Source organism: Salarias fasciatus, chromosome 22, assembly GCF_902148845.1.
Source record: "Salarias fasciatus chromosome 22, fSalaFa1.1, whole genome shotgun sequence".
In the NCBI taxonomy this organism is placed as follows: Eukaryota; Metazoa; Chordata; class Actinopteri; order Blenniiformes; family Blenniidae; genus Salarias; species Salarias fasciatus.
Genome location: NC_043765.1, coordinates 11,333,693 through 11,359,772, shown reverse-complemented (window position 1 = coordinate 11,359,772; position 26,080 = coordinate 11,333,693). Strand labels below are relative to the sequence as shown.

Below are 26,080 nucleotides of genomic sequence, written 5' to 3'. Positions count from 1 at the left end.
AAGTTACCAGTTTCACTCAAGCTGCTGTAGAGAAAGAAATCCTGCTGTGTCGGCGATAACAGAGCAGCGCTGGCCTCATCACAACCACGCTTCGGTGCTAAATTAAAGCGTGTCAACAGTTGTACAATACAAGCAGCTGAAGTGACAATTTCAGTATTAAAGGTGCCTTAAGGAGTTTGCACGTTTTATCCGAAACAGCGGCCCCTGCAGGCCTTGGGCATAATGCAGCTTAGTGAAACACTCGTGCCTGTGGCATGACTGCATGGATGGGGGGAACTCCTTCCTCGCTCGTTTAGTAGCGCTCGAGTAAAATGTAAGTTTCTTTTACCTGGTGGAGTCTGTGCTGGAGCTGTGGCAGTGCTAGAAGCCGGCCTTTTCTTACTTTCTGGAAGATCCTGCTCAGTCGTTGCTCACTAAGCATCTGGCGGAGTAATGGCGGACAAAACGAAACCGAACTCAATCAGGCCAGCCGGAGCGCGCATTACGTCATTCCTCTCAAATTCTCCCAAAAAAAATTCTGGTGCAGGACCGGCACTGTGACTTTCAAGTGACAATTTAGCGCTGTTAGAGGTACTTGTAATGAATATGTCAGGGCCCATTGTACACATCATTAAAAATGTGTAACATATTTATGGTGGAAAATAAGTATTTTTAAAGCTGAAAAACTCCTTAATGCACCTTTAATGGGGTGTGTTGGATTGACGGGTTCACCGACTCTCCACATCTCACGTAACCTTGTATCGCTATTTTCCATATTTCCAAACAAAATGCACATCAAGTGACTTAATTAGAAGCAGCATCTTTTCAGCAAAACAGCGAAGTGATCTCTCAATGCAAAGCAAATTTAATAAATATTTTGTGAACATGTTACAGGCCAAATCAAACTATTGATGCTGCATTTAATGTGGGTTATAAAGATAATATGGAACAAATGATAATGTGGCACAATGCTGCTTTAGCTTTCAACTTAGAAGCAAAATATGAATCAAATCTCTTTTTCTGAAGTAAAGTGCGTAAAACTAAACTGTTTCATTGTTGTATCCTTGAAGTAATCTGGTTCCAGCCACATGTAATCATGACTGTGTGACTCTGTGTCTGGCTTAAAAAATGTCTGGGTGTTTGTTAATGGAGCTCCGTCAATTGTCTCCCTATGTTGAAGCCTAAATGAAATTAGAGCGTCAGAACATGCTGTCGAACAGAACACGCTGACCCGTGTGTGTGAGACCTTCCCATTCAGGGCTCATTATTCCAGCTGTGGACACGTTTACCTTTTTCACTCAAGAACAAACTCGTCCTTCATGTTTGGCTGCATTATCTGACATAACTGTGGAGAATCTGTTATTTAAAACTTGTGACAGCATCACTGAAGCATATTAATGAGTGTAAAAGGAAATGTTATCAAATCTGAAATTAGGATTTGGTTGAGATGAAGCCGATCAGCAGTGAGTGACGCTATGAAAGTCCAGGAAATGAGAGTTTTATTCTGGTGCAGATATTTGAAGAATTTATGTACAGTTTAACCATTTATAGAATACTAATATCATGAATCAAGATTTTGTGTGCATGCATGTAAATATACACTTCTCATATAGATACAGAAATATCGATGTTTGTCTCTTTGTATCCCTTTACATGTATACACAATTATTTTTTCTTGTTTCACACTATCTTATAGTTGGGCTGTTTATTACTTTGTTTGTTATAACTTAGAAATATTCTGCAAACAAAACCAGCTGAATTCAACAAAGTACAATTTCTGAGGTTTCTCTGTCTTCTTGGTACTGAAATTTAAATCAAATTACTGAAATTACAAACAAACGTGGCATCGATTTCATGTTTAAGGTTTAGAAACGTCAACAATGCCGCTCTTTGTTTTTCAGCGTTTCTCCAAAAGCGGGTGAATTTTGAGTTTCACACATTTTTCTATGATAAATATTGAATTCTGAATCACTTGAGCTGCTGTTTTTTTAATCATCTGTACACAAACCTGCTGGTGAATTTGACTTTATTTCATCAGTTGTGTGCAGCTACAAGCTTTCATGCTGCATTTGTTGGTGTTTGCAGAGCTTTAAAGCGTAACCTCAGGCAGTGAACTTCCTTTCTCAGGATGAAAATCTCCCTGACCTCACCGGAGCCGCCGCAAAGTCTGAAAACACAACTTTTAGAGTAAAACGTGTTTGTTAAACTGTGAATGGATTCAGTGAAAAATTCAACACGTCTGTGAGGTGAACGCTGTTTGCACAGATTATTTACAAAGCAGTAAGTTAAGAGTCGCTCAAGCAGATGGCGCCGATCTGGTGCCAGTCTCTGTCTTTTTCCCGAACTTCAATATCTGGCAGCAGGTTTACTCGAGCCATCATCTCCTCACACGGATTTACAAGTGTTTTCTGAGTGGATCGGGTTTTGACTTGTTTACGTGAGGGAGGCTTAGTTCGCAGGGCGTGCATAATGGGATTTCTCTGGGGAAGAGCGAGGAGAGGAAGAGTGAGTTTCTGGGACATCGATGAAGGCTCACAGAACCGAGCGTTGTTCTCTGAGGGCATACGTCACTCGCACGAGCTCACGCACACGCCGCTCGCTCTAAACACTCACACATTGTTGCGTGGCCGATACGCGCTCTTGCTCTCACTGCCAACACGTTTATGAGGTTTGTTACGTGTGTGTGGTAGTTTATTGGCGACGGGCTGTGTGTGTGTTCGAGCCTAATGTGTCTGGTGTGATTCCAGTGACACACAGTCAAACGAAATAGGCTCCTCAATCACATCCCACAGCTTGAAGAAAACAATATGGCGGCAAATCCAGCCATCCATCTTGTTTTTTTTTTTAGATTTGCTTCTAGTCGGGTTGCAACGACTTCTATAGAGGGGGAAAACACACACACACACACAGACAGCTGACAGTCATTAACCTAACGAGCATGTTGTCGGCTTGTAGGGAGCCCAAGTTAAAAGCATGCAAGCAAAGGTAGAACATGCAAACGCCAGGAAGAGAAACCCTCAGGAATCAAACTTGCGTTTCGCTGTGAAGCAAACACTTGCCATCCACTTCCATCAGCACATTATTTTTAACACCAGAGATACCAGCATCTTAAATTAAATACAGCTTTTTATCATTTCTGCATTTTATTTTGCTAAAATTATCAGCTGAAATGTAATTTAACACAATTATAATTAACATCCAAAGTCTCAATCGGGTCACAAACAGGTACAAGTGTGTGAATAAATGAATTAATTAATGAATGAGCAAGTGGTTTCAACTTCAACGGCCTATGTAGTCCATGCACAGAAAATAACAAAGAATGACTGTTTCATCGAGAAATGGAAATAATTACCATCAGTTGTGTTGCAGAAACCATATAAATGACATGGAGTTAGTCAGATGTACATAGTTTTTGGTAATTAGAGAAACCAGACTGTGACATTTACATTTTTGCATCACTGAAGCAATTGAAAAAGGTTGAGAAGGTCGCCGTTTAAACAGCTCTGAAAAGATTTTTTTTTTTTTTTTGTGGAGTTACTGCCCCTGGTGAAATAGTTCTGGCATTTGGGGCGGTCTTGAAGGTTCATGAGCGATGGTAGACGGAAACAAAGAGACAATCAGCTGCATTGGAGCCGTTTCTGCAGTCAGGTTCACTCTGCTGATCTGTCAGGAGGAAGTCAACATGACCGAGAATCCTCCTGACTGTGTGGTTCAATCATCACAAAATGATCCAGCATGTCAGAAACATTATGGATTCTCTGAAACAGTGAATGAAGGAAGAGTGCAAACCTATTGACAGAGAGTATTTCACAAGAAAATAAAAAATCCACAACACCGCGGTACAATCAGTGAAGCTGGGAAGGCCAAACATGGAACCACGACCAGAACACAGTGAAGACATATAAAACCTGCTGTCACCAGGTGTCGACAATCACACACTGAGACACAGGTGAAAGTCATCAAGGCAGTGAAGATTGATCAGATACGAGGAGAGGAAGTCAAGGAGCCTGAAACTAGAGCAGCACCAGCCACTACAGGTGTTAGCAACTGGGACTATTTTCCATTCAGTGTATGACCTCAACTCCTCATTCTGGTTTTTTCCTCCTAGCTATTACTAAACGAGATGTACAAGTTGCTTTCTAATATGACATATCCTCACAGTGAGGGTGAAACAGGGTTTGTTCGTCTACAGAAGTCCTACTTTGTCATGTGGCCCTTTGGGAACGCTCACTGGCCCCTTGACTCAGCTGGTATCTGCCTCTGTGTCTCCCTCCACATAATAATCTGCAGTATGTGTGACACTGGTCTGTCTTCCCTCAGGCTGCTGTTTGTCTGGAGGCCTTTGCATCGCTCCATAGCCTTCCTCCAGGGTCAGCCAGGGGACTCCTGTGCTCACTCCCACGCAGCCATCAGAAACAAATAGATTTATTATGGTGTTTTGAGCCCGGGGATGAACGCGCTGAACGGCGAGGCGTCCCGATCCATCTCTCGGTTTTAGCTCACACAAAGCTTTTCAAGTTGGAACAACAAGCTGCATAAACAGTCGATGCCCCTTGAGGAAAAAGACCCACAATCCCTTCATCAGGAATAATTACAACAACAACAACAGCAACAACAAAAAGAGTGACAGTGACTATTTTCAAGCACAGCTGGAGCTGGAGCTGCTAAGTTTAGCGCTGTGTTTATGAGGTGCAATCAGTCACCTCAGCTCAGGTCCACAGCTTCCGGCAGCATGAAAAACAAATACAAGAGTTTATCTGCTGTGAAAAATGACACATAAGGTAAGATACAGTTTTTTTTTCCGCAAGAAAACATGATTGTCAGTTCCATTGTTTAGAAACCACAAAGAAATTCTGTTTCCTTCATCTATCACCCATTCTGCTGTCCAAAAGGTAGCAGGAATGCAAACAGGTGGGATCTGTAAAAAAATTCAATTAGTCAATTAAATTAAAGAAAAAGAAGTGATTTACTCACATTGTCGCCAGTTAACCTTAAATATGTTTGAACAGTGTGAGGAAACCAGAGTTTCTGGAGAAAACCCAAAGAAAAATATACAGACTACACAAAAATAGCCTCCATCCATCCTTCCATCCATCTTCTATGCCATTAATAACCTCAAACATGTCGTTGGACTATGAGAGGAAACTAAAATACTCATTAAAAACAACAAGCACAGGAAAAACATGCAAACTGTATACAGATTTGATTCTACTGGTGATATTCAGCCTAAAACATCTACAAATCTGTCTTTAATGTTTCCAATTGGCTGATTCTCATTCATGTTCAAAATGTAGCTTTATAATGTTGTATATATAGTGTGAGGCTCACATCTCAGAATCTAAAGGAAGATTTCTGTGTCACAATTTCTTTTCTTACACAGAACAGCGTGTAAGAAAAGTTTAATAGCCGTTCTATTCATGGTATCACTGGTCCTGAAAGCATTCGGTTTCAAAGCAGTGTGTTTTATTGAAGATACATCTGCTCATTGTATTTCCTGTGATTTCTTCTGAAAAGAAAACGCGGGAGAAAAGATCTTATCAATCATTACTCCTCCTGATGTACGTTGCTCAGATGCTTTAAATGTTTTTTTCATTGACTTCAAAAAGACATCTCCTTCCTGAATGATAACTATTCGCTAAACATTTTTATCATGGAGTGTGACTGAAGAGACAGTTTGACAACACAAAATAGACAAAACATACTGCTTTTGAAATGCAAGAGAACTGGTATATACTCTTTTATCTGCAGTCCAAATTTCCCCACTGTGTGAACCTAATAGAAGATATTTCTGTTTGCTACAAAACCAACTGTGAATATTTTAAACAAGAGGCTGAAAAATGACTGCTCTTCTGGTTTTGGACGGCAACTTTTAGAGAAATGTGATACATAACCGAGCTTTTTGAACATGCGCTTTTAATAATACCACAGGGACTCGTTTTCTTCATCTGTACTCGTCCCGCTCTCCTCCCCTCCAGTAGCCTCGTCGTCGCCCTCCGTCTGCGTCCCACCCAGAGGAAATCAGAAATGCAGGTGCTTCATGGGTAGTGACAGTTGCTCTGCGAGGTGATTTATGTCCTCTCCGTTACCCAGTAACCCTCCACCAGTTTCCTCAGCCTATTTTATGCCTCAGATCGGTTCCTCTCTTTCTCTTTGTTTTTCCTACCTGTCGTTTGACTCCTCGCGTCCTCCAGTTTGTGGCTTATGTTTTAATAACGCACCCATCTGTGGCTGTCAGCTCTCGCCAGATAAACCCAGTGATGAATGAACCCGATCCCGCAATTCATGTTTCGCTCGGAGGGGCCCCACCTGAACGGATGATTCCAGATTATCTTCGCAAAGATACATGAAATATTTTTCCTTGATATTTGTACTTGGAGTGCCGCGGTTCGCCGCTCTCTGTGGTTGATGCTGCGCTCCTCAGTGGAAAGGGAGCTCATAACTCAAGTTCACCACGGCGGCCACTGAATACAAATCAGGAGGGCAGCAACCATCTGAATAATGACACCCGTGCGTGTGTGCATGTGTGTGCGTGTGTGTGTGTGTTCGCGTGATGGGAGGTTTATTGCTGGTCACATTTTAACCCTCTGTTCCTGCACTCTGGCAGTTTCATTAGCTCTGTCCGGAGGGACAGAGAGTCACTGCAGACCCCCCTGGTCCGAGACGGCTGTCTGTGAGTGCATCTCAGTGACTGAACACCAATAGTCTGTGTTCTCCTTCTGTAAAATTGTCCCAATCATACGTCTTAACTAAATTCTTTACGATCAGAAGCATTGTTGATCTGGTGGAGTCAGGAGGGCTGACAATAATAAATATTGATGAAAATGGGATGAAGCCCTTTACTTACGCCCGTTTACACACCAATGTTTCAATTGAAAACACATCAGTTTCAGGAAAGTTTCACGTTTAGATGGCAACATTTTGAAAACGATGTCCATTCACATGACGGACACTGAAAATGGTGTAGTTAGCATCCCACATCACAGGCTGTGCCATTAATGAAACTCACACACACCTGCACAGAGAACAATATGCTGTAGACATTCATGGCGGGCACACGGACATTCATATGAACAGACGACCAATAAAACTCCCAACCAAACAGGAGAATGTGGACTGGGAGTCAGGCCGCCATTGCTGCTGTTGTCTTGTTGAATCTGTCTGCAACAATAACAGTATGTCAGGAATCCTCCTTGTGTTTAGCCTGACTTTTCGCTGTGTGGTGGCCAGAGGAGTTTTGGGGATCCTCAGGGTGCCTAATATCTTTCTTTTTTTCTTTTTTTTTTAATTATTATTTTTACGGTGGTAAATGAAAGAATTAAGACACCAAATCTTCTGGAAACACGGATGAGCTATCCAGGGATAAGTCCTAAGCTCCTGTCTTGAAAATGCATTTGCTGTCTTCATGTCTTGTGAACCTTTCACACGTGTTAATGGCAAAAAAGGACAGATCCTATTTCTCGGTATTTTTAGTTCAACCAGTTTTATGCTTTGTTTTGTTTTCGTTTGTTTGCTTCACTGCGTGCTCCCTGGCGCCCCTCCGATCCCAGCAGCATGTACTCTCACATCCTATAAGACCCCTAAACGGCGACAGTCTCGAGGCCCAGCTGGGCGTGAAGTGGAGACCCCGGAGCCCGTCACGGTCCAGCGGCTCGTCTCCTCACCTGACACTGATGTTGAAGTAGAGCTATTCTCTGTCTCTGCTCTGTTCCCTTTGCCTCCTTCCTTCCATGTGCAGAGGACGGTGATCGGGTGAGCTGAGGACATCAGATGATCTAATACACGCCATGTGGTCAAAGTATTCCAATAAGCATGTGTTTATGTCAGGGTGTGGGCTCGGTCAGTCCAGTGGGAGTCATATATTACGTTTAGCTGCTTTCACGTCATCAATACCATCTGACGGTGTGTGTCTGTGTGTCTGTATGTGTGCATGTGTGTGTTCCAGTAAACAGACTCTTCAGATGACCTGCTGTTTTCTTTCTTTCTCTTTCTTTCTTTTTTTTTTTTGCAGTCTCATGTTTGCAGTCCAAACTGAATCAGACATGCTGGTATGGCACTCTCTAGTGGAGGAAGGAGCTATGTGGCACATGGTAGATTGGATTAGCTCAAAGGAGAGCGTCTGCCTCTGATTGGTGGCGATATGATGTGGGAGGGTTAAGGTTAAGGCCAGGACAAGAGATAAGGATCAATGGACTGAAGGTGAGGGTGATCGCACGCAGAGTTTAGAGCCCGCGGCACTGCTGTTGATCCGACCAGCATCTAGAGAGACACACGGGCGTGTATAAAGAATGATGCAGCGTGTGTGTGTGTGTGTGTGTGTGTGTGTGTGTGTGTGTGTGTGTGTGTGTGTGTGTGTGTGTGTGTGTGTGTGTGTGTGTAGCAAAGCACGTCCTGACCAACACATATAGAAGAAAAAAAATATCTTCAGAGGAGCCCTTTGTAAACCAGACAGAGTTCAGAGTTTCCATGTTTAAATGAATTAGTCTCTGATACACACCACTGCACGCCTAGATTCTCTGCTGATTACGGTTGTGAATTACTTGAATTCATGATACAAATCAGTACAGGAGAACAGCTTGCTGGATCATTATGGTCATTCTAAATGCGACTCTAAGTCATGAAGCGTATGTTTTTTTTGGCCTCTGACATTTTAACAAGCTGGTTTTGTTGGCCGTCTGAACCCTGATTGTTCGTTCGCAGGCTATTCGACCTGCTAACAAGCCTGGCGATCTGGAACTGTTGATTTATGTTCTTATCTTTGGAGAACCGGGTAAAAACACGCCCGTCTTCAACACTCCAGAGGTGGATATTCTTGGCTGGCCTTTCCTTCTTGCCTGGATGATTAAACTTTGGGACTTTTCAGAATCTGCATTAGCTTGAAGTTAGCATATGTTGCGTTCCTCCTTTGTGATGAAGGGTGCTACAATGGTGTGTGCAGTGGAATGGTGGGTTGTGTGTGTTGAATCAAAGGCATGTGAATCCCCTCTGCCCTCTCCCCCAGGACCAGATGGCGTCTCTTTAGGCCTCCTAATGAATATTGATATGAGGGGTCTTGGTCGACAACAGGGGGTTACGTAGGCTGGGCCAGGGACCCCCGAAACTGGCACACATAGGAAAGGTCTGCTGTGAGGGCGACAGCGGGAAGAAGAAAGGGAGTGTTTGTTACTTAAAGGGCCATGCCACCGCAGAACAAAGCTCTTTTCTCATTCACACAAGCTCCCGCGTGCCCCATGTTGGTCAACTGTTTAGTGGAAATTAAAACAGATGAAGGCTTAATGAGTATGAACTGGCTGGCTGAGAGATGTCAAAGAAAGGAGATGAAGCAAAGACAAGAACGGCAGATGAGTTGGATGAACGACGGTGACATCTGACGAACAAATGTCACGAGCGCGGCAGTGTAAGGTAAAGAGATGGACAGGTTAAGCCACTGGCACAGTTAATCCCCTGGCATGGTTCCCATGCTCAAAGCTGCTCTCCTGTATCCCTCATCTTATTCCAGCCCCCAGCAAACCATCAGGCTGAGCTCGGGCCAGAACCCTAAGCTGGTCGGTCTGACCCCGGGACACCGAGGGTGGAGATTTCTTCACCTGCTGAGCACAGAAGCTTTCTCATCTCTATTTTCTAGTGCCAGGAGTCCTGTGTAGGTATAGTGTGAGGAGGGATGGTGGTTGAATGGTTGAAGGTAATTGTATTAAACCCTCCAGCTGGTCCGGACCAGCTGCAGCCCCCCTGCTGTGTCACGCACAGGGCACAGAGATCGAAGGGCAGCTTCTTCCCCGGGAAAAACAATCCTGGGCCGCAGAGCAGGCGGGTTGTTTGGCTAGAATCAGCCTTTTCTCCCCCCAAAAGTCGTGTTGTATTTCGTACCCTCTGCCATTTGTCAGGAAACATTAGCAGGGGGACAGAAACTCATCCACTGCAGATGATGAACTGTGGCCATGTCAGCTATTTTTAGCTCGGAGTAGATTTTTGTTAGCTGTGAGGCTGAGAGGAGGACAGAAAAGGCACGAGACAGAGGAAGATGTGAGGAAGGGAGAGATTGGCAGAGACAGAGGAGGAGGAAAGAGGAGACTGGAGAAAGTGAAGCACTGATATGGAGGAGGAGCGGAAAGTACATGAAAGGGGTTGTTAGGCTTTTCCCTGTGAGGACACAACCTCTACTGTCAAATGCAGCCCCTGTAGCCCTTTGATAATGAGATACAGCTTCAGACAGATGCGCAATGCTAAAGGCCTCCATTAGGGGAGAGACAATGACAAAGAGAACGTGATAACCCTAAAATACATCAGTCATTACAAGATAGTTTGGTAGTCCATCAAAGTCAAAATGGAAAAATTAAAACTATTAATATACAAAAGAATTTTAGTAGTGCTACAGGTTGGGTATTTCTGCTATAATACACAATTATTAGAGCAAAAAATACTGTTTTTTCAAGACAATGATTGCGACATTTCATTCTTATCCATTTTTGCTGTTTATATTTATTTCTTAAAAGACAGAATCTTCCTTCAAATAAGTTGGTGTCTTCAAATTAATGGTAGTTCCAAAATTACAAACATATATATGTTCATATATAAGAAAATATAAGGAAAACATTCATCTGAAACTATGTTGCCCACTTGTTTCATAATCCTCACCTTTTTTTTTTGTGGGGGGGAGGGTGTAATTCAGTCATTTCTTGTGAGTGAAATGTATTCAAGCTAATCAGTATGAGGAGGGTGTGTGTGTGTGGAGGGGGAGTTCGGCATGAGTGTGTGTGCATATCCTCACACGTGTCGGCCTACATTGTGTGAAGTGGGGGCGGCTGCCTCCCCAAAGCCAAACTTTGACAGCTGTTTTGCTGGTGGGGGGGTTCATCATTTGAAGAGAGAAGGAGGGAGAGAGAGAGAGAGAGACAGAGAGAGAGACAGAGAGAGAGAGAGCAGAGGGGGAGGGAGGAGAGTATCAGACTCAGGGATAAGGCAGCTGGGACAGGCTGCTTTGGCTGGGAGCAGATCTTATTGTGCACTTGTCCTTCCCAACTCACTCAGGCAGTCACAAGGAGCATCTCCGGTCACCAAAGCCTTTCAGTCCTATTTTCTATTTAAGAGAATTTTAGACTCTTTGTTGTGAACCAGATTTTTCTCAAGCCTGACAGAAAGAGGACTTCTTGAATCCTGCTTTGCTTCTCTGCTGTTTTGATTTTGGATCTGCTATGGCACTGGTGTAGGCATGGTAGTCTACCTGAGGAAGAGCCTCCATTCGCTGCTGTCAGTCTTCAAGAAGAAGGGTGAGTGCTGCTTCAGGCAGAGGAATACAATAAATACTTTGATTTCAGGGTTCCTGGCTGCTTATTTTGTTTAGATTAATGTAATTGCAACTTAACTTACCTTTTACAATGATTTTGTTTCCGTAAAAAAAAAAAAAAAATGGTGATAATTTTGCTCCTATTTACATCAGAATCAGACAGTATCCCAAACACTCACACTCACACACACACACACACACACACACACACACACACACACACACACACACAAAGCACTGATGTATTATCTTTGACCACAGTTTTCAGGGGTCTTTTCTAATGAGATAAAGAGATTTACTGGCTCATATGGCGATCGTCTTAATCAGCCAGAATGCCTGAACCTTGCTCAGGGGTCTGGCAGAGTCTCAGGGAGGGGTACTTTGCCAATTAACCACTGCTGGTGGTTACTACACCTCATGCGAGCGTTGTAAGTTATTAGATGTCTCAAATTATGTCCTGGATTGGGGGGTTGATGCCACATGAATTCACACATGGTGGAGGACAGTTTGTTTTGGGGGGTGATGCACCTGGATGTGAGTATAGAAGGATGGAAGGACAGGGTGGAGGTGTATGGATTTGTTAAGAATCTGTGTTTAAAGTGACAAATGAGGGGAAGGAGACACCTCATGTGAACGCTCGCTGGCCAAAGCTTTCAGGCACTATTCATGCCTGCTCTCCCAAAGGCCATGCTGCAAGCATGAGAGACTCAATACATGCTTTCGTTGTGCTTTGTGGATGTCTTGTAGCTCTGTAATAGTCCTTGCTGATTGACAATCATGCCCACATGAAATGTCATGGTAACAAGGCAACTAAAACCACAGAACTCAATTTCTCTTGATTGGTCACGCCACAAAATGACATGTTTATACAACAGTAAAACCTGATTCAAATCAAGACAATTTCCACTTCCAGAGCTGCACCCCACACTCAAAGCAATAGATTACAAAGACAAACCTCAGTTGAGGTTAACCCATCAAGAAAAAGCAAATATATATCAATCCTTGCTTTTGTCATTTTAAATTTACAAATCTCAGCATGGTCTGTTCAATATGAGCATAAAGTGGTGTCATTAACTTTCTCAATGCAGTGAAGAGGTTGGGGTTAGTTGCATGTAAAATGCATTCATATTTAAATCTTATTTGTTCTCTGCTGTGTTGTTATGCTATCAGACATAAACAAAATCCACTTTGGAGGTGAGCTTTGCCCATTTCTCACACAGGAGGTCCCACAGCAGGTGGTCTGGTTGCATCCCTACACCCCCGCCCCCTTCTCCCTGACGAAGAAGCAAAGAAGCGAGATACTTGCAAGAGATTAGCCAGGCCAATGGTTTACAGCAGAAAGCCTAGACCAGACTGGGACTTCTGCCCACCATGCTTAGCTGAGGAGATTTGATGAGTGTGCTGTGTCAAAGGTTCACTGATAAGTATGTACTCTGGCCAGGTGGATGTGCAAAGGATTCACAGTAAAGCTGATAAAAGTTTTGGCCAGCAGACACCTGTTGAGTGTGTGTTGACATTTGTCCTGAGAGGATGTGGAGAAGCCAGTACAAAGACATCACCAAGCTACGTATTTGGGTTGGAGATGCCGTGAATGACAGCAGAGTTCATAATAATTTGATCTTTCTTGGCAAAAATCAATCAAGCCTGCTATGTCCAGCCATTTTTAAAGCTGCTGAATGACTGTAATGACTGGTAAGTTCCAGTACGCACATAGCAGCAATTCCTGAACCATCTGTCCTTCTGTCCTGTGTGATTTCTCCATATGAGCAGCTGGCCCAAAGGGGAATGAAGACCACAAGAGGCTAACGGTCCACTACACGACCTCGCAGCACTACCAGGAGAATGTTTTCATTGAGGGCAGCAGGCCACAGTACCTGGAGAACCTGCACATCGAGGCTCAGGAGGGACTCAAGATACAGCAACAAGAAGGTAAGACACGTTCAGAGTCTTTGCTGCATATATGTAAAAAAAAAAAATGCAAAATCAAAATCTACTCACATATCAGTATACTATGTGTTGGTGTAAAACATAGAGTCAGCAAGCTGAAACTGATTACACATTTGAAGGTGGATTCCATGTTCTAAACTACTGAATCTGATTTGTATAGAAAACAAGAACGGAGTGAACTTCCCCGATGATGAAAGCATTGCTGTAAGTGTCATTCAAGCTCTGCAGATCATTTTTCCACCACTTCCTGCACTGAGGAATCCTAAACTCTATTGTGTATATTTTTCCTTCGCAGTCCACAGACACCCTCCGCCCGGAGCAGGGTATCAGCTCCAAGGACGGAGGAGGCTCTCCGGACTCAGGATCCACCACCGGAAACACTGACAACACAGTGACCTCCACCGTGTCGACGAGGCCTGTGCTCACCCGCCAAGGTAACGGGCATCGGTATATGTGTAGCTGCTAATGTGTGTATGTGTGTGTTTGTCTGGTGGAGCCTGGACAGGAAGCATCCTTATCACATTCATCGCGAAGAAATATGAGCTAATCATAGAGGCAGTGAAAGCAGTTTGAGTTTTGTTCCTTTGTTCTGACTGTGGTGTTTTCTGGCATGTCATTCAGAGCCATGTAGCTACTTATTTTAGCATGCAACTCATTCCTCTGCTACTTGGTGCCCCTGCCGTTTTGCAGAAATCAAAGGAAAAGGAACTTGACTTGACACACACACACACACACACACACACACACACACACATACACACACTGTTATAGTCAAAAGTTTTAAGCAGCTGAAGACGTGCCGCGGCTGCCAGTCTGTATTACAGCTAGAAGGCAAAGCACATCAGACTGTGTGTAAATGTGTGTGTGCGTGTGTGTGCATGCAGTCAGTGTGATTTGTGTTGGATCATAACTCATCCTTTCTAAAAATCTGTTGAAAAGGACAGTGCCTCCGTATACCTCATATTGCATTTAAATGCCGAATCATTGAGCGTTCCTCTTCCTTCTCTGGTTTGTCTCTTTGCTGTCAATTTTTTTTTCGCCCTGCATGACTCAGGGTTTAAGTTCATCTTTTTGATCCAAACTGAAATATCTTGACATCTGCTCATGAATAATTTTTAAATTCTATACAGATATTCATGATTCTCAAAGGCTTTGGTGAACCACTGACTTCTAATCCTCATCACCGTGAAATCAGCATTTCAGTTTTGGACATGAGGAAGGCTTAAATTTGTTGCAGACATCGATTGCCCCCAAACCATCTATGATTTAGTAACAGGCACTCTGACTTGATTAAACTTCATTATATTTTATAATATACATCCGTCATTTGTTCTCCGTACTTAGGTTACCAAGATCAGTATCACAGTGAGCAAATGTATGTCCAATGTGTGACAGGATTCTTCCTGCAGTGGCTGTTTTCAATTCTGTTTACATGTCAAGTCAAGACATCTTCTTCACTGTCTGCCAGGTTCTACATTCAAGCCTCTAAATCCAGTGAAAAGGTTAGACAAGAGCAAGAAGAGGAGCAGAAGGACCACCATTATGGGTATTCCCAACCAAGTCCAAAAAGAGCTTGGTATGTCCACAGGATTACTACTTCCTGAAAGTGAAAATCATGGATGGTGAATCTTTCATAGAAACACGATGCTGACTGCTGAGAGTGGTTTGATCTTTCTTTACAGCTCTGCACCGAAACTCCACCTTTCAGCCACTCGTCTCAACACAGCTCTCCAGTAAAGACAGACAAATATGTGACGGTCAGCCAGGGGTTGTTATCATTCCCACTGTCGATGGAGGGACTCCAGCGGCAAAAAAAGAGGGAGCAAGAGTGCATCTTTCAGAGCTCGAGGTAAAGGACTACCCAGCAAGAATAAAGTGATTTCCTTGAAACTACTTTACAGAATAAAGACGTGGTATTTTCACTCAACAACCATTCTCCTTCCTTCAGCAGACATTCAGTGATGATCAGCTGGTGAGGAAGCATCTTCAAATGATGTATCAAGATGAGCAGTCCCTGAACCACCAGGGGTTTGGTACCTATCTCTGCCCTACCTCCAACCTGAGACCCAAGTCCCTTGCAGTCCCAGGCATGACAACTTCCTCCTCATTTACTCCTTCGATGTTCAGCTTCCTTCAGGAGGCTCAGGTAAGAACAAGTGAAGAGCATTCCTGCAACATTTAAATCGGGTTCCTGAATTTTGAGTTTGTCCATTTGAATGTAAAATATTCAACTTTTCTATTTTCTTCCAAGGGCCCAGTGATGTCCATTTCCCCTCAAGCCACCTACTTGTCTACCATCATCCCAAATGCGATTTTGCCAGCCTCAGTTGAAGTCATTGAAATTGACCGCAGCAGCAGTCGAACTCACAGTAGCAGCATCAATCATGGCGGCAGTGTTCGCACCGTAAGCAAAAGCAGTCTGACATCTGGGGACTCATCAGTCAGTCCTTTGTTGTCCAGAAGATCAGATGATGACGGTTCCCAAAATGAGTCCTCGCAAATTCCAGCATCAGTTTCGGGTTCAAACTGGAGCGAATCTTCAAGGACAGTAAAGTCAAATTCCTCTCCTGTGTCATCGAAGGCCAGTACACGCAGTGGTAACTCACAACGAGCGGGTCTTAGTATGCATGAAGGCAAGACAGAGCAGACTCATGGGGACCAGGACCTTGTCAGTCTCGGTAGCTCAGTGAGTGTAATTAGCAGTCCTAATGGGAAAAGTGAAAATACTGTCACAGAACTGGGTGTATCAGACTCAGTAGCCGATAGGGAGCATCCAAAGCGCAGCTGCAATCGCAGCCTTTCCATTATGAAGACCAAACAGCCTCCGGCACCACCGAGAAGGACAAACTCTCTGCATGGGAACAAGATTAGAGGACACCCCACAGTTCAAGTGTATAACGCAGATCTCAATGACCACCAAACTGTGGAAGTGATAACTGGCACAGAAAATGTACCTGAAGAAATTAAAAAGTTATCCAACACCGATCAGGAAATAATTCCAAATATAACAACCTCCTCAGGTTCTCCAGATTTTTCCTCCACGCCTTTAAATCTCACACAGGATACTTCCACTGAAGCTGGAAAAGCAACAGAGCAATCGTCAGAATATGGAAATTCCTCCCCTCGGAAAACTCTCTCAGAGGGGGGGAAATTTGAACGGACAATGTCACCTTCCAGTGGATACTCTAGTCAGAGTGGCACTCCAACTCATTCCCCAAAAGAGATCTCCCCAACTTCCCCAGAAAAGCAGAAGAAAACACCAGTCAAACCAGAGAGATCAGTGTCTCGAGCCTCATCTTCAGCAGCTTCTCCTTCGTCCTCCCTGACGTCTTTATCATCTGGCACATCTGAGCTTGCCAATACAGACATTTCACTGTGTAGCTCCAGTCTGCCTCCACATACATCCTTACCTAATGCTGCAACAAAAGAGCCGTCTTTGGAAAACGATCCTTCATCTTTCACAAAGGAAATCAAAGAATTGTTGAATATTCCACCTCCTCCCAAAGTCAAAGCGCCATGTCCTCCTCCACCAGAGACATGGGCTCACAACAGACACACCTTTGAGCTCCTTTGTGGTTCGCACACTAGTATAAACAAAGTTGTCCAGAAACCAGCACAGCAACATGATGACACAAATGAACAGATTGGGAACGAGGAAGAACCCAGAAAAGAAACGCAAGTTTCAGGCGAAAGCCAGACAGAAGCAGAAAAATCTCTATTAGAAGAAAGACAAACAAAGCATCCTGACATTGTACATAGTGAGCGGGAGGGCGAGGAAAGTACCAGACAAGAGAATCCTTTAACTGAGAACAAAGATGAAGCAGATGTAGTTGTTCTGAGTCAAGAAAAGGCTTGTAGTTCTGTTGTGAATGAATTAGAGATTCAAGTGACAACTCCAAAGAAAGAGCCACCTCCTGTCATGAAGAAGCCCAATATGGCACTGCACAGAGAGGAAACCCGGGTGACAGAACAGTCGTCAAAGACTCAGCAGAAGAACACAAATGGAAGTGCCACGCCAGAAATTGAGTTAACTGTGGAGGACCATACATCTTCACAGAACAATCTCACAGTTATGACTGACAAAAGTGAGGATGAGACAGAGAAAAGTGAAGCCCCATCAGTGCAAACACTTGCAATAGAAGCCCCTAAGCTTACAAAAGCCTCACCACCACCAACACCTCCTCCTGCCTATCATCCTACACCTCCTCCATCAAGGAAGACACCATCATCAGTTTCTGTGCCACTGAATGAACTGCAGAGGGTACAGGAGGAGATGCATGCTGTGGAGTCTTGCTGGCCACCTCCACCCCCTCCTTTGGAAGGGGACCCTGCATTTGATGGAGCCGATGAAGTGGACTTTCCACCACCTCCTCCACCTTTTCTAGCAGACATTGGGCCAGAGGTGATGGACAATAGCATGACACAGGTGGATACCCTTAACGGTAGTACCTTGGAACATTCAGACGTGCACGCAACTAGTTTAGAAGCGGCTTCCCCTGACGATGAGCCACTCGTTGAGCAGCTTTCAGACACTAATGCCGGAGAAGAAGACGTTTCCTCTGCAATAGAGCAGAATGTTTCACTTGCTGCAGAGAGTGTCTCACCTGCATTATTGGAATCTCCTCCGATACCAACTCTTACAAGAGCAGAGAGCCCTGTATCAATCATAGCTGCAGGTCCTCCAACCAATTTTTTGACTCAAAGTTCTCTGAAAATTGAGGACCAGTGTCCCCCTTCCATTCCCAACAATGTTCAACCTCCAGCACCAACAACCGTGCCACTTGCCCCCGCTCTACCAGCAGAGACTTTGACCCATGGGGTGAATTTCAGAAGGCAACCCAGTGTACCACATAGAGACACGAGAAACAAAGAGCTCCTTTCACGGCACAAAAGCGCGCTCATTCCTAAGGAGGATGCTAATATACCTCTTGTCACGCCGTCCCTGCTCCAGATGGTTCGTCTCAGATCAGTCAACATGACCGATGATCAGGTAAAAGCTCCCACTCAGGACACCAAACCCACAGACGAGAGCCCGCCAGTTGAGGAGAGCTGTGTCGCCTCAGTACAAGGATCTCAGAGCATTCCTCAAAAGCCCATTCGCAAGTCTCTGTCACTAAAATCTCCTCCTCAGCATGTGAAAACCTCCTCTGTGATAATGAGCACACCATCGATGCGCCTGCAGGAAGCCATACGCTTGAAAACAGCTGCCATGTCTTCGAGAGACAGCCTTTCCTCGAGGCTGGGGGTGAGATCACCAATGTATAGCTGCATTGCAGACCCAGGAGCTTTGTCTCTGAAATCACCCGAGGCGTGCGACATGCACAAATCTCCAGCCTCTGCTGCAAGCTTCATCTTCTCCAGAAGCACAAAGAAAGTTGTTGTGGAGTCGGCGGCTGCCTCCACCCCTGAAGCCCAAGCAGCTTTGAAGCAGAACTTGGTGTCGGAGCTCCTGCTGGTGTCTGACCAATCGAAGGCTGCCACTTTCTCAAACGGTGGAGTGAAGTGTGATAAAGTCCCTCCACCAGTTGCAAAGAAGCCGGCCCCTGGAAGCGTCAGTCCCTCACACAATCATTCCCCAAGTTCAAGGGTGGAGCTCAGCATCAAAGGGAATGGCGCCAACGGAGGAGTGCAACGCAAGAGTGGAATAACACTTCCCGAAACAAGTAAGGGCAGCAACATTTTTATTTGTTTAATCATTGTCTTTGTGCACTTTTAACAACACATCAGTGTGTTTCCGCATACTGCTGCTGTGCTGCTGATTCAGTACTACGTAGCATGAATCGATAACTTGCGGACCATTCTACCGTCATGACAAAGCAAAATGCAAATTATTGCATTACCTTGGGTTTGCACAGCAAAGCAGTTTCAATGTTGTGGTAATGAACAGGTTTTGTGTTTTCCAGACCAGCAAACACAAACTGCACACACTCACACACACAGCTTGCTTTCTGCACCAGCACAATGCAAATACTACCGACTTGCCTTCAGCTTTTTTTTTTTTTTTTTCGAACAAATGTGCAAGCATGTGCCTCAATCAGCCTTAACCTGAACCTCATGATCATGTCTGAGTTAATTCAGTTACACAGGGACAGGATAATCATTACGTGTGGTCCTGTAACTGTATTATAGTGATGGCATAAGGTCTGACCGCCTCCTCTCGTCTTTTCTCTCCCTGCAGCTACGCGAGTGACAGCGGACACAATTGAGACACTGTTCTGAACAAGCCGAGATCCAGACGCCCTCCTGAGGAACAAGCAAAGACTGACTGAATCGCATTACTGAGAGACATTCAGCTCAACTATCCGAGTGTTGCTTTCTGTTAAGTCTCATCCAAAAGCCTTAGCCTGTAATGGCCTTCCTTCATATTTATGCAAAAAAAACAAAAGGGTGACTCCCAGTTTCTTAAAATAGCTTTATGGTGGAGTATTTTTCTAAGGAATAGTTTATCTCCTATTAAGGCCCCTCAGGGTGATTGGTCAACTGAGAATCTTTGGCTTGTCCCAGAGCAGCTTAGAGCAAAGACTTCACAAGCATTTCTGTACAGAAGTTTTCTGTCTGATTTTTTGTTTTTTTGTTTCGTTGTAATATACTAATGGAGAATTCTCACATGGGAATTTTCACAGATGACAAATTTATAGAATGGAAGATTAGCAAGACAGGATGGATATGAACTACTCGCTTAGACATCTGAATGATGAAAACATCGCAACACTTAGTTTCAGCTGTGCTTTTTGCCGTGTGAAGCAGAATTTGAGAAAAACTGATGCAGATAGCGGCACTGTCATACAGCGTTTGAGGGAAAAAAATATGCTTTTGGTTGTAGTAAAAGTCAGACCAGCCAATACCAAGAAACCTTTAGGGAAAACAGTTCCGCAGTTCAGTATCGTATTTATTTATGTGTGGTTCTTTCCACTAATAGCACTGTCAGTCACCTTTTTCCTACCAAAATATGAAATATTTAGGAATCTTATTTCATCTGAAAACCTCCTTCAGGGCTACAAATAAAAGACAGCCGGCCCTGGATGACTGATACACTGGAGCGGTCTTGGTGCGCGACCGCTTGCTTTTCTGAGACTCTATCTAAAACTCTGGTCCAAGCCTTTAAGGAGGGAAATCCAGCTTGTCACTATTTGCACAAAAACACTTTTTCCCCAGCAAAATCATTGAGTGAATTATTCAGACTCCTTGTGACGGGTCGAAAATCTTCATTTTGGTGATTATAAAGCATTATGTACAGTTATTACTTCTATAAATAAAATCTAAGTGTATTAAACTGTTTTCATGCTTTTTCTTTCAACTTCGATGAAGTTCCCGCCCTTCGACACAAGAATCTGACATTCCTGGAGACCACAGAATTCAACCAGTTTTTATTTCAGATGAGAGATGATGTATAATTTAAGACAGTCGGTGACAGGATGGATGTACACTTTACAACTGTCTTTAAGTACAAGGCATTATTATTTAATATACATCTGAAGCCCATATAACCATTCCCATTAGCAAGGGTAACAGGTCAGCCACAGTCTTGACATTTAAGATGAGAATTGAACCAGAAACAGTATTGAAACACTTCACCCATTTCTAGAAACCTGAGATCCTCTTTAGTATCTACTTCCTGGAATGAACTAATGATAGAATACTTCCACTGAGCAGAACATTGCATGTGCACATTCACATAACCTAAAATTTTAGGAATTACATCTTTTTCCTTTTTTAGTATTTTTGTAAAAGCACAGTGACGAGCTTCATCTGAGTCCCGTCGCTCTCCGGGATACGTGTTGACGAGGGTGACACTGCTGCCGTGACGATGTGTTAATGAGAGTATTCTTGAAGTGGCCGGAAGGAGCAGCTTCAGCGGTCGATGCAATATGAAGCCGTGTGTGTGTGTGTGTGTGTGTGTGTGTATGTTTAACTGATGTTGCCTCCTTTTAGAGTCTTACACGTGATCTGTCCCAGTTTGGTCATCAGCTGCTTGTCTTTCCACTGAGCCACACACTCGTCTGATATCTTCAGGTCCACCTGAAAACGTCACGGTTTGCTCATGAGAATTTATTCATCAAAGTGCTGGGATTTAACAAGACAACGTAAAAGAAGAATGAAACGTACCTGCAGTTTCTCCCACACCTTCTTCTTTGGGTTTAGTTTATCGTCAGGCTTGCCGGTCTCATATCCCTCCACGAACACGCGTTCCCCTGGTGAAGAACCCTCTGGAGGGTCCAGTGGCTCCACCCTCCTGGGCTCTCCTTCACTGGAAGAAAACCAGACAAATCAGAAGTGAAGGAAAAAAAAAAAGAAAGAAAATAGGGGGGGTGACTGATGAGCTGTTTTTCTGTGTGCAAAACTGCAATCTCACTCACATTGAGGCACACAACAGCATGGCTTGAGACTCGATCCCTCGCATCTTTTGCGGTTTCAGGTTGCACAGCACCAGCACCGTTCGGTCTTGCAGCTCCTCCTGTGAAACGTAGGCCACCAGCCCGCTGACCACCGTCCTCGGCTCCGGCTCCCCGACGTCGATCTTCTCCAGGTACAGCGAGTCTGCGTCCGGATGCTGCCAGTTCAACGAGAACATTTAAATCTGAAAACCACGGCTTTTAAATGAATCACACCGACAGGCGTGCTGCATTATTTACCTTCTCCACACTGACAATCTTCCCCACCCTGATGTCCAGTCTGGAGGGGGCAAGTTCATCATCACCAGCACCACCACCACCGCCGCCGGCACCTTTTCCTCCCGCTTCTGAAAACACACACCCAAAACACAAGGTCAATTCTAATCACACAGCTCAGTCACACTTCAAACTGATTCTGCCCTCTAGTGGAAGATTCACAGAGCAGACTTGGAAAAAAAAAATCCCTTGTCTCAATATCCATCAAGGTTCTTGACAAAACTCCATAACCAAGCTTTGATTCATTTGTCAGTTTTGTGCATTAACATTGTCCGTGTTGTTCTATCAGTATTTTATTTCCAATGTCACTCTTCTTTCCATTTAAATGAATGTTTACTTGATTGATTTTCAGAAATAAATTATTTCAATTTTAGATTTTTTTCTTACTATTTTACCAACTGTCATTTCAACCATGTTTTAGTTAACTCAGTCTTGTTGCCAATTAATCAGCTGAGATCGGCACATGTGCGCACACACACACACTCATCACAGTCAGTGTGTGTGTGTGTTTAAAGAGTGAAGAGTTAATCATTAAAGGAGAAAATGATGACTGGTCATAGAAAAAAGGTGGAAATAGTGCTGGAGAAAGAACATGCCTTTTAACTTGAAATATTTGCAAAGAAATCATGTTAAATAGGTTTTAAGTGCAGATTTGGAATTGAGTTAGTTTCAGCAGATTACATTTCCTAGAGAGCAACAGAAATTATTTAAGTCGTTGAAGGTTCACACGAACACGCAAACACAGGTTAGCACACGTCGATCAGCAGATAAAGAACCTATGAGAAAACATGGGTGTCAACCACCTGAAAAGCACTCGTATATCTGATTTCTAGGATGGTAAAGACAAAAATGCTGTATGAAATATTTCATATAACAGTTTATGCGGGTTTTTTCTTTCTCATGTGCCTCTGAAAAAGTTACTGAGCTAAACTGTTAGGAACAAAAAGCAGTAATTTGATTTCTTTCTACATTTGCATTTGGGAAAATAAAGTGCACTGTTCTGTAGTTCTGCAGGCGGACACTGACTCGTCTTTGAGGCACTGGGGTAGGCAGAGTTGGTGAGCTTGCGCAGCTCAGGAGACTCGAACTTCTTTCTGACTGGCTCCAGTAGCTCATTCAGTGCAACTTCCACTGAGGCCTTCAGATCCCCGGGATGGATCATCTGGAAAATCGGGAGATTTATCACCAGTCAGACCAGAGGTCAAAGAGACAGCTAAACACTGTGGCTGTGTATCCATTTAGAGAATTATTTTTCATGATTCATTAAAAAAAACAGACTTTACCTCTGCTGCAAAGTCCTTCTCAACTTCTTCAAACACGGTGTAAACTTTGTCTCCGCCCCACTTGGCATCTCTTTTGATGCAGAATTCTAAAACACAATATGAAGTTCAGTATTTACAATTCTCTGTACAAGAGGGAAAAGCTCAAGCAACAGAAGAGATGTGAGGGATCGTTCTGTACCTTGCCGCAGAGGGAGAACAACATATTTGACAAAAGAGAGCACTCCATTGTTCTGAATGTTGCCCGGCTCACAGAAAGCCTTCTTCAGCTTCTTCTTCACATCCTCCTTGGAGTCCAGGAGGTCTATCTTTGACTCCTAAGTCCCCACAGATGTGAATTAAAGTTAAGACACGAAAGATTCAGTCACACATCCTCACTTGGTAAACACCCGTCCTGAAACCTCACCTCTTCTGAAGAGCTCATCTTGGCCCCGGTCAGTCCTGGTACCATGGGGTTCATCAGATGGGCTCGCTTTGCATAGCCAAGAGAGGGCAGGTACTGAAAACAAGACCGAAAAAACTACAGTCAAACATGAATTTATTGATAGATAAGTCAGGAAAAGGCCTTTGTTCACATTATATCAACAGTAGCTTGATACAGTTCAGACTCATTTACAAAAAAGTGGACTAAATCCATCAGAACAGACACTGTGAGACATCTCTCTCAGGTCTCCAGGAAATTTGTGGTGCAACGAATCCTGTCTCAGCGGAAAGATGCTGTTACCTTCTCAGCCAGAGTGAAAATCTTTCGCTGGTCGACGCCTCCAAACTGAGCGTCCACCTTCAGGTACTCCTCATCCAGAGCCTAACAACACAGGTGATATTCACTGAGGCGACCTCGAACTTTTCAAGTTATAATGGAAAATTATTAGTACAGCAGTACTTGACAGCAGTGCGATGCTTCTGAGACAGAGATCAGCTCCTACCTGCAGTCCCGGGTAGAGCAGACCACTCAGCAGAGGATGCTCCACCTGTTTGACCACCTCAGCTCCAGCTTTCTTGGCATCGTGCTCAGTCACCATGGATGACAGACGGTACACATCCAGCGTGTATTCTCTGACAAATACGACAAAAACACGAGCAGTTTAATGTTGGGGTTCTGCTACAAAGCGGTTTTTGGAAAATCTATTTCAGTGCATGTCTGTAAAACTGACCTGCTCAGCTGGTAGTCGGTTCCTTTGACAAACTTGAGCTTTTCCAGAGGCACACCGATGCTCTCCAGCATGGCCTTGATGACCTGCTCATAGTACTTCACCCTGAGCTCCAGCAGCTCCCAGGGAGCCTTCATGTTATCTAGGTAGGCGTGCAGATCTGCGAACAGGATCGTGACCTGATGAAAGGAGAAAAGCAGAACATAAACGAGCAGCTGGAAAATAAAGAGTGGATTTAAACGGGCAGAATACTCACCTCACAGCCAGCCTTCAGGAAGTCTGCTATCTTGGACATGGGGACAAAGTAAGCCACGTGGGGTTTGCCGGTGGTCGCCGTACCCCAGTAAACCTTGAGCTCCCTCTCCTGAAGAACCTGCTTCAGCTTCTCCTCACCCAGGACCTCCTGCAAGGCAACCAGACACTCGTGACTGATGTGAAAGAGAGGTTCACCCACTATGGGCGAAAGTCTGCATGGCCCACCTGGAGGTTCCTGGTGATGAGCTGGTACTTCTCATCCGGACTCAGTTGATCTGCCATGGCGTCGAGTCCTGAGCTGTGGAGACAACAGTTTCTAGCTAAGAAAAAAAAAATACAGATTCTTCTCGAGTATCTAGGAATTTATCAATTAAGTAGAAATTTACTTCTTCCTCCCCCTTTTCAGACATCGATAGATAGATAATTGCTTTTACTAACTCGCCGAAATCATTCCCCGACAAAAAGTTGAAATGATTTTCAATGTTAATGAATGAAATCACAGCTTTACAGTCAGGAGATCCCAGAATCCTGAGAGGAATGACGTGTATGAATAAAATCTTTACAATCAGACAAAAGAAGACATTTCACTGCTATTCATCCCATTATAAGAAGAGACTATATAGCCGTCGGAGCTCTAAAATGAGATTATCTCCGCCTTGTTGGAGCAGCCCGGTCCACTGCAGCCCATTAGCCACAGCCATGTGCAGCTAACCACGCTTAGCATCCCGTTCCACTTTCAAACGAGCCACAAACCAACAAGAAGCTCCGTCTCTCTCATCTTCTCACCCGGAGCCACTCGGGAGGAGCTGCTCACTCACCTCAGAGCCTGTGCGGGGGTCTCACCGAGGGGGTCGTGGACAGAGAGGAGCCGCCGAGGAGCTGTCAGTGTCCGAGTGTTGCATCAGCGGAAGCCTGGCTCTGCTATCGATTCACAGGCGAGAGCAATCGAGCTCAGAGCAGCTCGATTTACGTCATATATCAGAATGGACATATCTTTTCAATGTAATATTCAGCAATATGTCATCAGCAATAGTCATTATTTAGTCGCATTAACATTCATTGTGTAATTCATTTAAGTTACTAACCTGAAACTGAACCTGGAACTGTTTATTTTTACTATTATTGTATTATTAAACATTTATGAGCAGCTACAGGGCAACCTCTTCAAGAACTGTATTCTAACCATGACATTATGGTATTTTTTTATTACATTTTGAATAAGACCAATACTATGAGAAGATTCCAATTACTATCAATCCTTCATCTATTCCAGTTTTATCAATTTTGTGGTAGACTAAAGTTGCTGATGCAACATGCCTACATATGTCCATTCAGGTCAGGGAGACACACGTTCACACATAATATCATATGTGTGATAAAATCAGAGTACAAGGAGACTATCAGCACACACAAACTTGCCCCTTATCACCTTGGGATTTGTATGAGATTTGATTTAAAATATTTTAACTCTTATTCTTGAAGTGAACAAGTCAGCTCACAGCTCACCTACTGCATCAA

The 26,080-nt window shown here is 43.9% G+C and overlaps 2 protein-coding genes across 5 annotated transcripts in view; one reads left to right on the top strand and one right to left on the bottom strand.

Moving 5' to 3' along the window:
• The window catches only part of nhsl3 (NHS like 3), a 35,609-nt gene extending 15,598 nt beyond the window's left edge, over positions 1–20,011 (top strand). For 2 of the 4 annotated variants that reach the window (XM_030120102.1, XM_030120104.1), the window contains 8 exons: positions 13,031–13,189; positions 13,368–13,411; positions 13,503–13,641; positions 14,676–14,783; positions 14,890–15,056; positions 15,156–15,353; positions 15,459–18,870; positions 19,386–20,011. In XM_030120102.1, coding sequence (XP_029975962.1) covers positions 13,031–13,189; positions 13,368–13,411; positions 13,503–13,641; positions 14,676–14,783; positions 14,890–15,056; positions 15,156–15,353; positions 15,459–18,870; positions 19,386–19,426 — 4,268 coding nt within the window. In that variant the 3' untranslated portion in view covers positions 19,427–20,011. Of the gene's footprint in view, positions 1–10,920; positions 11,244–13,030; positions 13,190–13,367; positions 13,412–13,502; positions 13,642–14,675; positions 14,784–14,889; positions 15,057–15,155; positions 15,354–15,458; positions 18,871–19,385 lie in introns of those variants that run through there. The other 2 variants (XM_030120105.1, XM_030120103.1) reach the window with 2 other exon arrangements.
• Positions 20,012–20,553: 542 nt separating this feature from the next.
• On the bottom strand, positions 20,554–25,479 carry yars1 (tyrosyl-tRNA synthetase 1). Its single transcript, XM_030120106.1, has 14 exons — positions 25,381–25,479; positions 24,788–24,860; positions 24,564–24,710; positions 24,311–24,486; positions 24,083–24,212; positions 23,881–23,961; positions 23,563–23,655; positions 23,338–23,473; positions 23,160–23,245; positions 22,903–23,038; positions 21,841–21,947; positions 21,565–21,758; positions 21,314–21,455; positions 20,554–21,226 (listed from the first exon to the last, which is right to left on the bottom strand). Exons 2-14 carry the CDS (start codon positions 24,842–24,844, stop codon positions 21,116–21,118), a joined length of 1,596 nt encoding a protein of 531 aa, XP_029975966.1. The 5' UTR covers positions 24,845–24,860; positions 25,381–25,479; the 3' UTR covers positions 20,554–21,115.
• Positions 25,480–26,080: the final 601 nt, after the last annotated feature.

What these genes read in the sequence shown, in the direction of transcription:
- yars1 (XM_030120106.1), bottom strand. Translation starts at nt 24,844, where the DNA reads ATGGCAGATCAACTGAGTCCGGATGAGAAGTACCAGCTCATCACCAGG. An exon ending in TGTTCTCCCTCTGCGGCAAG is followed by an intron (nt 23,246 to 23,337) that starts GTACAGAACGAT and finishes ATTGTGTTTTAG; the next exon opens with AATTCTGCATCAAAAGAGAT. An exon ending in AGATTGTCAGTGTGGAGAAG is followed by an intron (nt 21,759 to 21,840) that starts GTAAATAATGCA and finishes TTGAACTGGCAG; the next exon opens with CATCCGGACGCAGACTCGCT.